The sequence below is a fragment of the Triticum urartu genome, chromosome 5A, assembly GCF_056163025.1.
Source record: "Triticum urartu cultivar PI428250 chromosome 5A, HENAU_Tu73, whole genome shotgun sequence".
Classification (NCBI taxonomy): domain Eukaryota; kingdom Viridiplantae; phylum Streptophyta; class Magnoliopsida; order Poales; family Poaceae; genus Triticum; species Triticum urartu.
In genome coordinates, this window is record NC_141877.1 from 42,786,408 (window position 1) to 42,803,415 (window position 17,008).

General features: G+C 46.0%; 1 protein-coding gene and 1 long non-coding RNA gene across 2 annotated transcripts; one reads left to right on the forward strand and one right to left on the reverse strand.

Annotated features, from left to right (window-relative positions):
• Window positions 1–3,933: 3,933 nt before the first annotated feature.
• LOC147967864 (uncharacterized) lies at window positions 3,934–16,710 on the reverse strand. Its single transcript, XR_015603204.1, has 3 exons — window positions 16,394–16,710; window positions 16,105–16,313; window positions 3,934–4,164 (listed from the first exon to the last, which is right to left on the reverse strand). It is a non-coding gene; the product is annotated as an uncharacterized LOC147967864 (long non-coding RNA).
• Window positions 5,155–10,747, forward strand: LOC125531397 (uncharacterized). Its single transcript, XM_048695819.2, has 8 exons — window positions 5,155–5,343; window positions 5,444–5,563; window positions 5,926–6,346; window positions 6,437–6,567; window positions 8,013–8,172; window positions 8,273–8,597; window positions 8,684–8,774; window positions 10,335–10,747. Exons 3-7 carry the CDS (start codon window positions 5,937–5,939, stop codon window positions 8,771–8,773), a joined length of 1,116 nt encoding a protein of 371 aa, XP_048551776.2. The 5' UTR covers window positions 5,155–5,343; window positions 5,444–5,563; window positions 5,926–5,936; the 3' UTR covers window position 8,774; window positions 10,335–10,747.
• Window positions 16,711–17,008: the final 298 nt, after the last annotated feature.

The window sequence follows — 17,008 nt, forward strand, 5'->3', positions numbered from 1 at the left end:
CGAGGAGGTTAGAAAGGCCCTTTTTGACATTGTTGATTTAAAAGCGGCAGGTCCCGACGGCCTCCATGCTGTTTTTTATAAAAGATTTTGGTCTATGTTGGGAGATGACCTGACCGAAGAGGTTCTCCAAGCGGTAAATACCTGGATGAAATGATACTGCAATTGTAATGATCCCAAAGATTAACTCTCCTGAAAAGGTAACCCAATTTAGACCAATTAGCTTGTGCAATGTGGTGTATAAGGTTATTTCAAAAATGATTGCTGCTCGTCTAAAGATAATCCTATCAGATATTATTAGCCCAACTCAGAGTGCCTTTGTGCCCGGAAGATTGATTACAGACAATATCTTGGTGGCATATGAATGTTTCCATACAATTAAAAAGAAAAGGGCGGGTAAAGAGGATTTGTGTGCCATCAAATTAGATATGCACAAAGCATACGACCGAGTGGAGTGGTGTTTCTTAAAGGAAATTATGCTAAAATTGGGTTTTAAAGAGAGTTGGGTGAATTTAATTATGAAATGTGTATCCACTGTGGAGTACCGGGTCCGTATTAATGATGATGAGACGGAGAGCTTTAAACCAACTAGAGGATTGAGGCAGGGAGATCCCCTTTCTCCCTACTTATTCTTGTTATGTACAGAGGGTTTGACTGCCCTTTTAGCTAATGCGGAGGAGAATGGAAACATTTCCGGTATAAAGGTTTGCAGAGATGCCCCATCAATTTCTAATCTCCTTTTTGCTGATGACTCTTTGATCCTTATGCGAGCCAATCCAAGGAGTGCGGAGGCGCTGAAATCACTTTTGGATTTGTATTGTGCCGCCTCGGGGCAAATGGTTAGTGTTGAAAAATCTAGTATATTCTTTAGTCCCAATACTAAAGTGGAAGACAAGGCACAAATATGTACAATTTTAAATATTATGACTGAAGCCCTCAATGACAAATACCTGGGTTTGCCGGCAAATGTGGGCATGGACAAAAGTGATTGTTTCCAGTTCCTGATCGATCGAATCATTATGAAAATTAGTGGATGGAAGGAAAAATTGTTATCTTCTGGAGGGAAGGAAATTCTGCTCAAATCTGTTGTACAAGTCATCCCCACCTATGCCATGTCCGTCTTTAAAATTCCTAAAAAAATTTGCAAAGGAATTATTGACGCGATGTCGCAGTTTTGGTGGGGTGACGAGGACAATCAGAAGAGGATGCATTGGATGGCATGGTGGAAAATGTGTGTTCCAAAAGATCAAGGAGGGATGGGCTTCCGAGATATACACTGTTTCAACCTGGCGCTATTAGCTAAACAAGCGTGGCGTCTTCTCGATAATCCGGAATCTTTATGTGCAACCATCTTGAGAGCTAAATATTTCCCTGAGGGAGATTTGATGAACGCAATTTTAAAGAAGGGATCCTCCTTTACTTGGCAAAGCATTATGGCGGAAATGAACTCTTTGAGAAAGGGTTATATCTGGCGAGTTGGAAATGGACAAAACATTGATATTTGGAGAGATGCGTGGATTCCGAATTGTGCGAATAGAAAAATTATTACTCCTAGAGGTGGGCAACTTCTGTCAAAGGTGGCTGATCTTATTGATCCAATCACAAATTTCTGGGATGAAGATTTGGTGAGACAAACTCTGTGGCCAATTGATGTGCAAAGGGTCCTCGCGATTCCCCTCCCTATGCAGAATATGTCGGATTTCATCGCCTGGAGCTATACAAAAAATGGTGTATTCACTGTTCGATCAGCTTAATTGGAGGAATGGAACCAACAACACGGGAGGAAATTGCAATATACTAATGGTATGGGTCGTACCAATGTCAATCCTATTTGGGGTAAGATTTGGAAATTATCGTGTCCGACAAAGGTAAAGATATTTATTTGGCGAACGTTGCATGGAACTCTACCGTGTCGTGTTACACTTGTCAATAGACATATAAAAGTTTCGCCCCTTTGTCCATCTTGCTCGAATGGGCAAGAAGATACAAAGCACATCTTGTTTCTGTGTCAGAAGGCAAAAGAGGTTTGGGGAAAGCTGGGGATGTACGAGGTAATTAAGAAAGCTTGTGTTATTGATCGTGCGGGTGAGGCGGTTCTTGAATTTTTACTTTTTATGCCGCACCAAGAACTATCTATATTAGGTTGCCAAAATACAAGTGAATTAATCGCGATAACCGCCTGGTATTTATGGTGGGAGAGACGCATGTTGGTTCATGAAGGGAAATCTCAAGAAGTGAATCAGATTTCGATGGGGATTCGTGCTATAACTGCAAACTATGTGAATGCCCACTCCTCTAGTGCGACTAGTAGAAAAAAAGGATGGAGCCGACCTCCTATGGGTTTTGTTAAACTAAATGTTGATGCTTCTTTTGACCATGATCTACTCAGGGGCACGACAGGTGCGGTGCTCAAAGATGACAAAGGAAACTTCATTGCTGGCGGAAATTGGAAGATCGATTGGTGTGCTGATGTACTAACAGCAGAAGCGATGGCTCTTAGGTTTGGTTTAATTCTTGCGCAAAAGGTGGGATGCAATCGTCGTATTATTAACTCTGATAATATGGAAGTCATTGACACAATGAAGAATGGAGGACAATCGGCGGGAGTTGCGGCGGCAGTATTCGAGGATTGCTACTTCATGGCATGCGATTTTCCGTTGACTAGATTTGAACATTGTAATAGGGTAGCTAATAAGGTTGCTCATGAACTTGCTAGGCTAGCGAAAGGTTCTGTAACTAGAGATTGGTTTGAGGAGCCTATGGAGAATATTGTACCTCTTCTTATAAACGATGTAACTATCATTTCCAATTAATAAAGTGGATGTTTTCTTTCAAAAAAAAGATGTGTCATCTCTTCTGTAATTTTATGGTCCTTGTCTTGGTTAACTAACTTTCTGGCATCCGCCTCCCCGACCTGCATCGTAGTCGTCTTATCCATTATGTCCTCCGTTTGCACCCCTTTGTCGACGACCGCCGCAGTCGCTTGCAACCCCTTGTCATTGACCGGTGTATTCACCATGACTTGTATATCGCGCATGTTTGCGGTAGGGTATGCCGCATCAACGTGGGTGGCGGCGCAACTGCGATGGCGCATGGTGTTGGGCGGTGGTTTGGCTTGTCGGCTCCGGTTGGGCGGTGCGATTTGGAGTGCGGGAGAAATCCTTACCGGTTCGTCCGGCTCTGATGCGGTGACACCGGCGGGTGCCACCATTCCGTCCTGGAGGGTGTCGGTGCCATACCCAACTTCCCTCCGCGCGCCGGGGGAAACCCTAGGACTCATCTGGGCAGCAGCGTCGTCAGCATCGCATGCCTTCTCGAAGGTGCTGCTTGGTACACGGCGGATCGGAGCCGTGAGCTGTGGTAGTTTGGTTCCGAAGGGCGCATCGATGGCGGGTCATCCATGCTTTGTCGATCTGTCGTTGTTGACATTTGTTTCTTCTTCTACATTTGTTTCTTCTTCTTTCTCTTTTGAGTTTGATGTGCTACTCGCCCCACCAATGCTATGTGTTCGGTGTTGGTTACTTTGGAATACAAAGCGGGGGAAACCCTTTTCCGGTAAAAGGCAATCACGGTTCTTATATTTTAATTAATTGTGTTATGAATAAAGACATAATTCTCATCATCAAAGTCTTTATTCTAACCTTAAGGTAGGAGGATTCATAGAGTGGAACTATGAGCTCTAATGCAATGCTAAAAAAAGGAGAGGACATTGCGATTTCTGATCTATGGCATTGCTAAATTGTTTTAGGGATTGTTGAAATTTTCATAACATGGAAGGAGTGGATGACAATGCTGCAAGCCATTAGAAGTTAGGGACGATGGGAATGACTATGGCAATTTGGCGACTTGGACAGAAAGCATGTGGATCTAGAGCAAGGTGAAAATGTAATAGCTGAAGCAGAGTGACTCATGATATATTCATTTGTTTGTCCGTAGGTTAGGGATGATAGAAATTAGTATGTAGGTCAGGGATGATGCGAATGACTACGACAATTTTACGAACTTGAAGAAAACATAGGAGGATTTATAGCGCGGTAATAAATGACTCAATGACTGAACCGTTGAAGCTGAATGGCCTTTGCGATAAATCCTCCGTTGGCCCGTGGCAACGCACGGGCTTTCAACTAGTGTTGATAGATGTCCAATTATATACATGTATGACTACACCTGCAAAAAAAAATACATGTATGAGAAAAGGCTAGCCCGTGCAATTTGATCCTATTCATGTGGGCGATCTGGACCTCAAGGAACAATGCTATACATGATAAGAAAGAACTTGATCCTATTCAGTCTATGAAGAAAACCCAAGAAGCTCTAGTTGTGCTTGAGCTACCCCGCGATCACGCACGAATTCTTCCGAGACACGGCTGGAGACCACCGGACTTGGGTTGGATCAAGATCAACACCGATGGTAGTGTTGCAATGGAAGCTAGAAGGGGTGGGGCAGGAGGGGTCGCGAGAACCCGCTCATCCTTCTTAGCTGCATGGTGCAAACCTTACCCGGGAATCACACATCCTCTCATAGCCGAAGCTCTCGCTCTACGCGATGGTGTTCTTTTTGCATATCTCCGAGGCTATGCTGAAGTGGTTTTCAAGTATGATAATTTGGAGATTGTGAATCTCTAAAACTCGCGTCACAATGACCGTGCGGTGGTGGCGCCTATCTTGTCTGAAATTAGGGAGCATGTTCTCTTCTTTAAGTCATTTGTAATTCAGCATGTTGGTAGGTCAACTAATGTCTTTGCTCACCTTTGTGCTAAGCAAGCTAGCACTCTAGATGTAACAGAATGTTGGATTGACTCTACACCGAGTCTTCTTGTAACCAGCCTCTCAGCTGATAATGCTGGAGTTGTTAGTGTTGAATAAAGAGCTCTCAATTTTCCTACAAAAAAAAAGCTAGCCATGATGGCTTGCCTAAAAAAGAGGCAGTGATTGGACCAGCAAGAAGAGACTGAACCAATAACCTCATCAGTCCGGTTTTTCTAAATGACGAACACGAAAAAAACCAGAGTACGAACAGGAAAAACCAATAAAAAAGAATCGGGTGCAACCGCCGGCCCATCAGAGTGAATTTTGCCGCTAGAGCAAACAAGGGCCTGTCTCCGGACGCACACATAAGTTCTATGGGCTCTTATAGTACATTGGGCTTTGGAGTCCTCTCCATGCTGAAAATTGTCTAAAAAAAAGAGCAGTGTTGAAAAGGAAAAATAACAGGGAAAGAAACCCTCGTTCCCCACTCGCCGCCGCATCCCCGCTGAGCTCCACGCGCGGCAATTCCTCGCCACCGCCTCCACCTCCGCCTCCGCCGGTGGGCTTCCTCACCACCGGCGAACTCTCCTATCCCTCGTAAGCCTTCTCTCTATCATCTCCGATTCGCCCCCAGGTCATCTGCACTTGTTCCCTTTCCTTAATCGTAAACCCTAACCCTCGCCGATGGGATTAACAGGAATTCGTCGCCGATCTGGTCCTGTCCTGCTGCGCAAGTCCGGGCTTACCAAGCTGCTTCTCATCACCTAAGCCGTCCTCGACAGTGCCTCCCCGCCCCCGTTCTGCCGCACCCAGCAAGGTGCGTACCGTTTTCTTTCTTTCTTTAGATCATGGTCCGCTACATCAATCCCTTTCTTTTCCTTCTTTATTTACTGTCCATATTCCTACATGCTTGCGGCAGTGTTGTTTACCATTACATGCTTGTTGATTCATCCACTGTTGTGGGCACTAATTCAGTTACTGTGGGTACAATCATCATTCGATTTTATGTTATTTAGTGGACAACTTGTATCGAATTTTACTTGTGTGTATCTGATTCTAAGGTCCATGCAGACACATATCCACTTGCAGTGGCATAAAAATTGTTATTTATCTATATAAGGTCAAATCAACTTGTTTGTTTTCTCAAGTTTTATTTGTTGTTTATGTATATTTTTACAGCTCTCCTCTCAATGGCACAACCAAGTGGCAGTGAATCCAGTGGTGGGGGAAAAGACAATGATGACTTAACTCCTATCCCCTTCACTCTTCATAGAGATGGTGACACTAGTCTGCGTTATCTCTATTTGGAGATGCCTTCTGGTATGGGAGACATCTCCAAAAGTAGCGCTTGTCCAAAGGTTTTTCTTTTAGTGAATGATAAAGACAAAAGTCAAAAGGATTGCCTGAAGATGATGCATAATCTCATTCATGAAAATGTACTGGGAGTGAAGTTCTGGGAAGAGGTCCAAGATGAACCATACATCCGGGTTTACGTAGAGCCATACACTGCATTTGTTTCAGAGCTTCTTGAGAATGATGAATTTGCTGTGAATAGAGCAACACACTCAGTTCCATCTCGGGATTTTCGAAAAATGGTGTGGTATGTTCATATACTATGTTTATTATTAAATTGTGAATTACATTTTCAGTTTGCCATTATACACAATTAACCGTGTAAATTTGTTTACAGGGCAGCAATAAATGCCTTGGATTACATTAGAGAGAGTGGTAATTACCATGGCAACTTTTCATGGAGAACTACGCTTTATCATGAGGCGAATGGCAACATTGTAGTCAAGTTAGCATACTTTGAAAGGAAAAGTAAGTTAATCAAATAACTCTAGAGCTGAACTCCATATCTGAACTCTAGAGCTTAGCTGCAATTACAGCCCCGTGATGACTTTCTATCAAAATGTCTACTTGACACGTGCTTGTTTTTTGTAATGCAACTGCACAATTTATTTATTTCTTGCTCGTAAAAATGAAGGATAAAAAAAGTGTACTTATTTGCATTGAAGTTAGTTATGTTCACATTAAAAGTAATGTTTTGATGCACAGTACCGTCATTGATTACGAGTCGAAGGTCTAGAGACTAGTCGATGGACTCGACTAGTCTATGAGTCGCAACTGTGGTGTCGACTGCAAATCTCGTGTAGACTAATTCGATGAGTCGAGCGGTCGAGAGACTAGTCGTGTACATTAAGTCGAACGACTCAAACTTTTTTGGAGGGGATAAGAGAGGCACTCAGCCCGCAAGCCCGTCGGAGGGAAATTTTGTGGCTAGGCTTCAGTTTCGCTCCAGAGAAAGCTGCCCACTCCTCTGGAGCTCTCCCTCTTCACTGGTTCTGCTGTCCAGATCCAGCCCTATCTCTGCTGGTTCCTGGGCTGGTTCATCTGCTCCTGGATCCTCCCTTTGCAAGTAATTTCTCCCTTCTCTTATCCTCATATGGTTCCTATATTGCTTATTCCTTGGCTGGTTCCTCTACTGTTGGTTCCTGGTTTAGGTTTGCTTGTTTCAACTCAACATCCGTAGGTTTGAGCAGAGCTAGAGTTACAATGTCTACAACACCAGAGATATCTCAGACAGTGTGTTCAGCAGCCGCTTTAGCTCAAGCCGTTGAGGATTATGATCCATCAAAGGATCCTGGGAGGAAGCCAACTAGGACCATGGACCCAGCATGGAAGTATGCCTTTTGGCCTGATCTGCAGGACAAATTGACAATCCAGTGTGTTTTGTGTGGCAAAAACGTCTCTTCTGGAGTGCTAAGGATGAAGAAGCACCTTGGTGGGGGTTACAAAGTGGTGTTAATGTGTCTGAAAGCAACCGATGGAATCAGTAAAGAGATGCATTTGTAAATGAGACTAACTCAACCAAGTTCAAAGCCATGCATTCATTTGTGTTGTATACTGTACTTGAATACTTACAGTGTAATACTACGTACTACTACTAGGTATTAGCAGTTATGTACTGCAAGTTCAGTGCTACAGTGCCATGTCGACTAGTCTCGCACTAGTCTAGACTAGTCACGATTAGTCTATGAGTCTCAACCTTGGAACAACTCAACGACTCTTCGACTCGTAAACATTGAGTACCGTTTGTCAATGTTATCTATTTGTCGAAAAATAATGAACTAGTTTGTTGAGTCTTGTGCAACATCATAGAAATACCTTACTACACCAACTCTAGCTTGGAAACTAACATACAGTCCAAAATAATTCAAGTTTAGAATATAACTTCTATTTTTACCTTGTTTGCGTCATTTCAGAGTCCAAAACTCTGTTGCAATGTCAAGCTGAAGATTGCGTCTCTCTCGGAGCCTCTCTTGAGGCGGTATCTCAACATGTGAGGAATAATTATGCTGATTTCCATAATCAAACTTGTTGCTTAATTGATGATCTTGCAAGCAAGCTGAAGTCTGTTACCGAGTAAGTTATTGGATCGTGCCATTAAAATCGAGAATTTTCCTTTTGTTGATATATTTGTTTATGCCTGACATCTTATAGTATTTTTTCCATAAATTTTCAGGTTTTCGGTTGGTACAGCAAAACATGATCTTGAAGATCATGATTTCTTTTGGGATGAGAAAAGGACAAAGATGTTCTTTGCCTATGAGGTACCCAAGATTTTTAAGAATGAAGCAGTTAAGAATAGATTTAGGGCGCTTCCAACTTGTCCAACGCTCCCATGGAAAACAAAATGGTCACCTGATCCATTATCTGACCCAATTCTGATCGAGATGGAGAAGTATCGTGCAAAACATGGTCTTGGAAAGTACAATGAAAATAATTTTGAAGACTTTTTAAGATTTATAAGCGGGATGTACACACATGAAAATTTACTCAGGAAGGAGGTAATTTGTAGGCAACACACACAAACACAATACACATAGCCGATAAAACATTGAGTTGGATAACAAAATGTTCTGTTTTGTTACAGATTCAAAACCTCGTCGTTGATGCAGAAGTTCGCGTGAGGTTTCCTCGTCTATCTTATGATTTAAATGCTATCATACGGGCTGCTGCGTAAGGTGATGCCATGGAAGAATGAGATATATTTTTAGTCTTTTTAATTTCTTAAATTCATTTTTCTAGTAGACGAAAATTTTACAAACAGATTTTACTTATTGAAAATTATAAGAATAGCAATTGTGGGTTTTTAATAAGAACAACACTATTAAACATGCAATGAACGTTGTTAGAGAAATGTACCGAGCAATGGTGATTGTTAGGAAATTATCACACTTAAGCAATTGTCGAGTTTGATTATTCAATCATCTATTTGGTAGGGGGAATGGGTTGGTACTCACAAACTTAGCAATGGTAGAGTTAGATTATTTATTCATCTATTTGGTAGGGGAATGGGTTGAGCCAACTTTGATTCTCCTTATGCCATAGTCGCTTATTGTATAACACTATTAAACATGCAATGGATGTTGTTTGAGAAATATACTTAGCAGCAGTTAGGAAATTATGACAAACTTAGCAATGGTCGAGTTAGATTATTTGTTCATCTATTTGGTAGGGGGAATGGGTTGGTTGTTAGGATATTCACAAACTTAGCAATGGTGGAGTTAGATTATTTATTCATTTATTTGATAGGGGAATGGCTTGAGCCAACTTTGATGTCCCCCCACCACTTTCGCTTGTCCTACAGCTGCTCTTGCACTCCGTCCTTTCTTTTTATTTCTCGTTTGATGAATCAATGGGGTTCTGTAGTTAACTGCTGGAATGTTTCATGCTGTAAGAATGACATAGTTTCTGCATCTGTAAGTATATTCTCTGAAGAATCATTGCTGGAATGATCATGTCCTTGCTGATCTTAATTTTGCTGGTCATAATTTAGGAGTCAATCTTTGTGACTCTTGGTTGGAGACATGTTTTAGTATGGCACGACACATGTTGCTCAGTGATAACGACATGTGTTTTAATTAGTATTAGGTTTTATACCGTCCATTGTGCTTCTGCCCTCTCCGATTGTACCTCTAGTCCTATTTGGTTGCCAATTGATCTGCAAGGGTGGCAATTTATTCTCAAGTACATGGTCCATGTGTGCAAGGACATGGTCATTTCTGGATTAAGCATGTTCTTTTTCCACATGTGCGCTGATATTTTGTCGCTGCTACATATAATAATGCAGCACCTTGTATGCTTGTACAGGACATACCTCCTGCTGTTGTGTGCAGTCTTGACACTTGTTTTTTCTTCTTCTGAATCTTGTGCTTAATGATCAAACTGATTATGGTGACTTATTGTTTAGTCTTCTTCTACTGTGCATGCATTGGAACAAATCAGCCTACCATGTTTTTGCAAGTCATCATTAAAATGAGTGCTTTGATTTACTTTAACATGCTGATGTGCTGAATAAACATACCCGACCTGTCATTGTGCATGCATCATCGGATTGTACGCTAACTTTCTTAGTGTATTACGAGTATATGTCATCTCCTTTTGTTATTAATACTGATTTGACAAGGTGCCTTTGAATAAAGGTAACCTGATGACTTGGAACGAGTTTTCTCATGATGGCTGCAGTTATCAACTTTGACGGAACGTTTGCTCATAGAATCGCCTTTTGACTTGATGTGCAGGTCTGATGTTGCTGGCCTTGAGGAGTATCAGAGAGACCACATGAGGATGCCAAGCTTGTAGGAGTGCGTGTAGTTGATGTTGGAGTCATGAAGGAAACACTGAATCAAGGCGCTGTCGGTGCAGCTGAAATTTAAGCTGTTTGTATCTGTATTCTGTAGCACAATGTTCCAGCATGGCAGTGATGTTGCCTAGTTTAATTCAGACGCCTAGCATGGCAGTGATGTTGCCTAGTTTAATTCAGATGCCTAGCATGGCAGTGATGTTGCCTAGTTTAATTTAGAGGTGGAGCATGATAAGTCGAACTGTGATGTTGCCTAGTTTACCTGTAGTTGTAACTGTAATCTGGGATGCTGTGGATCTGCTGTTTTAGTTGCTTGCAGAAGACACTTTGAATATTATTATGATCCCTGTACTCTTGTAGCAATAAGGGGATTGGGGATTACCTTTCACGGTGGAGGGATTTGACACTTTGACCTGTACGATCTGGTCATTGGGCGGTCAGGATGCGTCTCCGCCCTGCGCCAAGGCAGACAGAGGCGCTGCTAGTGCAGGTCCCGTCCAGCCCGCTGCCGGGTACCGAAGGCTCGATCGCTCATCCGATGCGCTCTTCTGCTGCTCCTCGCCCACGGCCAGCCACAGCCGCCGCTATGCGCTGCGCTCACGATCATCTATTCCCTGCCTGCGTCGCTGCCCTCGCACGACCATCTATCTTTATCTTCTCACCGGTGTGGAGGAGGCCAGCTGGTTTCGTCCAACACATGTCTGTCTGACTGGCGAATTCTTTCTTGGCGTACAAGGAGATGAGTGCCGAACACAGCAGAAAAAACAACACCAATTTGAACCCGTAAGAGAGTTGCCTAATATGAGCCCGTATACGCCCGCGGACACCCCCGTTGGCAATGCCCATGTTTCGCTGTCTATAACCAAATCCATACAATGCATGCAACCACATAGATCAAATATCTCACTAATCTGAAAGAGGGAGACGCCAACACCCGTTATTTCCACCTCCGTGTGAACAATTCCATCCATCGCCTCAAGCACAACAATGGTTGGGTCACGGAACACACGCAAAAGGAAGAAATTATTCATCGGCACTTCAAGAGCATCGCCACAAGAGGCCCTCCACGCAATATCGATATCAACTGGAACATTTTACCGACCCTGACTGCGACCTTCGGAATTTGGATGAGAATATCACTGAAGAGGATGTGAAGGAGGCTATCTTTGCCATGCCTGGGGACAAGGCCCCGGGTCCTGATGGTTTCACCGGCGCCTTTTTCAAGTCATGTTGGAGCACAATAAAGGGGGGCATTATGATGGCCATTAGACACTTCTCTGATCTTCATGCCTCCCACTTTCACTGGTTAAACTCTGCGGATGTCGCCCTCATCCCAAAGAAAGGTGGTGCTGAGGATATTTCAGACTTATGCCCCATTAGCCTTATACATGCCATTGCGAAGATTATAGCTAAAGTCATGTCCAACCGATTAGCCCCCCACATGAATGATCTTGTTTCTCAAGCCCAAAGTGCCTTCATCAAAAGGAGATGCATTCATGACAACTTCATGTATCTGGCAAGACGTTTCCACCGCAACAGAACGCCCGCTCTGCTATTCAAGCTTGACATTAAAAAGGCCTTCAACTCAGTTAGATGCGATTACCTCCTTGAGCTGCTAAGCCACCTGGGATTCCCTCCACATTTGGGGTTGGGTCTCGACCCTTCTGTTCTCTGCGTCGTCGCGGGTTCTGCTCAACGGTGTTCCTGGTCGCCACATCCCGCTTGGCCAAGGGCTGAGACAGGGAGATCCAATGTCCCCTCTTCTCTTTGTGCTTGCCATCGACCCTCTTCACCATATACTTCGAAAGGCCACTGATCAAGGCAACCTACACCCGCTTGGCGGTAATGCCATGGCGATCCATGCCTCGCTTTATGCGGATGATGCTGCTGTGTTCCTTGCGCCCATTAAAGTTGATGTCAATTTTTTCACGGACTCCCTTGTGTGGTTTGGGGAGGTCACTGGTTTGATCACGAACTGCTCTAAAAGTTTGGCTGCTCCAATTCGGTGTGGAAACTTAGACCTTGATGATATGTTGCATTCCTTTCCGGCTAGCCGCTCATCATTCCCCATGAAATACCTCGGTTTGCCTCTATCGGTTAAAGGCCTGAAGCGCATCATCCACTTCCAGCCGCTCGAAGATAAGATCGCTACCCAGCTCACCCCTTGGCTTGGCAAACTAATGACTGCTCCGGGCAGAGCGGTACTGGTCAAGTCGGTCATCACGGCCATTGCCATTTATTACATGACAGCGCTAAATCTTCCAGTTCAGGTCATGAAAAAGATTGATTCCCTTCGACGAGCTTTCCTATGGGCTGGGTGTGATAAGGTCACTGGTGGCAATTGCAAGATCAATTGGGAGGAGGTGTGCAAGTCCAAGGCTCATGGTGGCCTAGGTATTTTGAATCTGGACAAATTTGCTACAGCTCTTAGAATCCGCTGGCTTTGGGCAGAGTGGGTGGATCCGGTTAAGCCTTGGGTTCATCTGGGAAACCCCTGTGATGAAAATGATAAAGATATCTTCACGGCCGCCACCAAGGTGTTCGTTGGGGATGGCATTCGTGCCTCCTTCTGGGAATCTGCATGGCTAGATGGGATCAGGCCCAAAGACATAGCACCACATATTTTTGAGATATCCAAGAAAAGGGGTTGTTCGGTCCACAAAGCTTTGCAGGACAACTTTTGGATCTCCAAAGTGAATACCGTTGAAATCACCAAGGTCAGTCATCTTACTGAGTTCGTCAACCTTTGGGGAAAGATTTCACATGTTCATCTCCGCTCGGACGTGCCAGATTCTATTTCCTGGAAGCTCTCTAAGGATGGTCTTTATTCGGCGGAGACGGCCTACAAAGCTCAATTCCTTGGTTTGGTTGACACAGCAATGCCCTTGATGGTGTGGAAGAACTGGGCTCCCCCAAAGTGCAAGTTCTTCGCCTGGCTTGTTATCAATAATAGGATTTGGACGGCAGACATGCTACATCGTCGGCGATGGCCAAACTGTCACCTTTGCCCCCTATGTAAGCAAGTTCAAGAGTCGGCGGCACACCTCCTATTCCAATGCCGCTACACCGTCAAAGTTTGGGTGATGATTAAAACTTGGCTTGGCCTTGTTGATGTGCATCCTGCAGATTGGGTGGCTGTAGGTTCCGTCAAGGATTGGTGGCAACTCAATGCCTGTAACATCTCGCAATCTCGAAGGGGGATCATCTCTTTAATGATGCTTATCTCGTGGGAAATTTGGAAGGAGAGAATGCTCGTGTTTTCCGCAACACCCCGGTGCCGGTGGGGGTGATTGTTGCTAAAATCAAAGAAGAGGCTTCCATGTGGTGCCTGGCAGGGGCAAAAATTTTGAGTAATGTAATGCCGCGAGAGTAATGCTTAGTAATTCGGCCTCCGGCCTTTGGCAAAAACCTCTATTTTCTTCTTGTTAATCAATGAAAAATGGCAAATATGTTGCCTTGTTTAAAAAAATTAATATCCAACGATAAATTTAGGGTATAGTTAATCAGTCAGGCTAAATCCAAACTAAAAGACATTGTTCACCGAATTATACTGCAAACAAAATAAACATAAAACGGTGCAGAGAGGGCAAGATCACCACTTCTTGGGGCCCTTGCCCTTGCGGTCACCTCTGAGGTGGTCCGTCTTCTTCATGTACGCATCCGCGGCGGGAGGATCGCCGTTCGAGCTGGTGGTGTCACTCTCCGATGCAGAGGAGATGTAGCCTGACAGTCGGCGGATGGCGCGGCTCTGCTCCCAAGCGTGGCGTGCCGACTTCGCCTTGGCGCTCTCCTTCTCCCTCGTGAGGCGCTCCAAAGCCTCGAGCCCGAGACAGAGCGCCTTTGCATTCTTGCACTAGAGGCGCCTCGCGTCGGTCTCCGCCGTGGTAAGCGAGTGCCACATCACCACGGAGGAGCGCCTCCTTCGGATCCACGGGCATAGAGTGTGCGTGCTGCCAGGGCAGTGCCGCAGCCGGAGGGGAAGGGGAGGGGAGCGCCCTGCTCCGGATCTAGAGCAGGGCAGAGCGAGACGGGCAAGCGCGGGCTGCATTGCTGCGTGGCGCGATCTGGTGGAGGTGACGGCAAACGCCACTGAGCTCGAGCTTTCGTCGGTGTCCGGCCGCAACCGCTCGATGGAGATGCAGAGCGCGAGTTGCTCGTCATTAGGCGCATCGTTGCCCGAGTCCTCCTCCTTCACGAGGCCGTCCCAGTCCATGGGATTGGTCTTGTTGTCGGACTCATCGCTGGACTTGGCCATGGCGGAGGACGCCGAGATATTCGGGTGAGTAATGGAGAAGACGAGAGGGGAGCGAAGAGGGCGAGTGGACTGAGATCGACTAGAGTTCGACCGAGAGAGTGGGGGTTTTGTGGGGACTGTGGTGGGGCGACACGGTCCATAGTGAGTCAGGCCTATGTGGCGGGCGTGCCTGGGCGCGTCCGGGCCTTCCCATATCCGTCCCAGACATTGTCCGGATATGGAGAGTGCCGGTGAGGCTGGGCATTTAGGCCGAATATGGGTAGCCTGGTTGGGCAGGGGCGGATCCACCATGGGGCATGGGTGTACAGATGTACACCCAAATTTTTGTGATGAAAATTCGTATATAGGAATATACATATTATTCTATATGGCAGTATAGGCCCAAATATGCTCAGTTCAGTCTTCAAGCGCAGCCCACTAGCCCGGTAGCAAACCAGCCACTTCTGTCCACGCACGCACGAGACGATAGAAACTCACGCAGCCGCCAGCCTGTTTCCTCGTCCCACTGAGCGCAGGTCCTGGGTTCTAACCCTAGCAGGCTAGCATGCTTCTTCTTTCCACGGGCCAGGCGGCGGCGCGAACCTCTGCCAATGGTGAGCCACGGCCAGGCGAGGGAGCCACCCATGGTTTGCGCGGGGATGCGTGCAGTATCGGGCAGTGCCCGCCGCCGCCGGTGGTGGGGAGGGGGGAGACGCGGATGGGATGCATCGCGGCGACGCCCCCCGCGATGGTCAACGACGAGGAGTGGAGCATACCAGTGTAGAAATGGGCTCCAACAATCCCAATCTGCAAGCCTAAGGTGATCCAATCCTTAAATTGCAATCGTTGATTTGTTAATTCGATTCATTGTGAAATCCCCAATTGAATGTGAAGCCGCTATTCGGATTCAGAGAGAAATAGCTGTAGATGACATTGAGGAGTAAGATTTTGTAGCCGGTTTTGTCGTGAAAATGAAATTGGCTTCTGTATTGGGTTGCAAAAAAATAAAAATTGAACACCCAATATTGAATTCCTGGATCTGCCACTGCGGTTGGGTGTCTCTTTTTGATCCGGACAGTGACCGAGCAGCTCGTCCGGGCCCTCGTTTAGGGCAGACATGGGTCCGGTTGTAACAGTTTCAATTTTCAAGTTTGTGCACCAAGATGGACCCACAACACAAGTTTAAGTAGTGGCGTTTGGTGCGCTAATTTGCAGAGAGTTCACATGTGGTATTTGGTTAGCCCAATTTGCAGATAGCTCACATGCATGTTTGGTGCGCTGCCTGTTGCTAATATTTGTGATAGCTGCAGCGTGTTGGACTCTTGTTTCGCTATGTACATATGATCTTATATGAACGAGTACCCGACATCCATGAGACGGAGTGCAGTGTAGCCCTCTCCCGCACCATATTATTATGATCCCTGTGCGTCGAACTAGTAGTAATTTTGTAGCAACAAGAGGATTGGGGATTTACCTTTGACGGGGGAAGGATTTGACACTTTGAGCCCAGACCCTGCTAGCTAGGATCTGATCATTGGGCGCTCAGGATGCATTGGCCATCCCACTGCTGGCTGCGCGTCTCCGCACTTGTGAGTTGTGACGGCCTGCGCCGGCCTCTGTCTGCCTTGCCACAGTGCAGCCGGCCTGCCGCTCCTCGCCTCGCTCGCTCGCCGAATCAATCAGCTGCATCAAGGACGAAGCAAAACATGAGCACAAGGGAAGGGACGATGTGCAGAAATGAAGCAAAATATATGCCGACTCACCCAAATGACAAGGCAAGTCGGCCGGTGGTAGAAGGAGAGCCGGCCGCCCGCCGCCATGGAGACATGCATCTAGTGCAGTCTGGACTGAGACTGCACTAGAAGCAGCCTGGCGGACGTGCGCCGCCTAGTGCAGCTCGAGCTGCCGGGCACCGCAGGTTCATCCGATGCGATGCGCTCTTGTGCCGGCCGCCGGCCGCGCTGCGCTCACGATCATTGATTCCCCGCGTGCGTCGCTGCCCTCGCTCGCACGACCATCTATCTTCCTTCCCACCGGTGGTGTGGTGTCGAGGAGGCCAGCTGCCGCGTAGGGCGAGAGCAGCGTGTTGCGCAGCGCACGGCACGTGTCCCCACGTGGCATTTCGTCCAACACCTGTCTGTGTATGTCTGGCGAATTCTTGGCGTACAAGGAGATGCGTGCCAACACACCGATAGGATTTCACAAAAGAAGAAGCACACAGCTAGCGGCACTTGTCACCTCCAGGGTGTGATCGATTTTGTACCAATTTGAACCCCGACTAGCAGGTGGTTGCAATTTTCGAGTTTGTGCACCAACATGGACCCACAACACAAGTTTAAGTACCCTAACGTAATTGACTAGATGGTCACAATTTACGA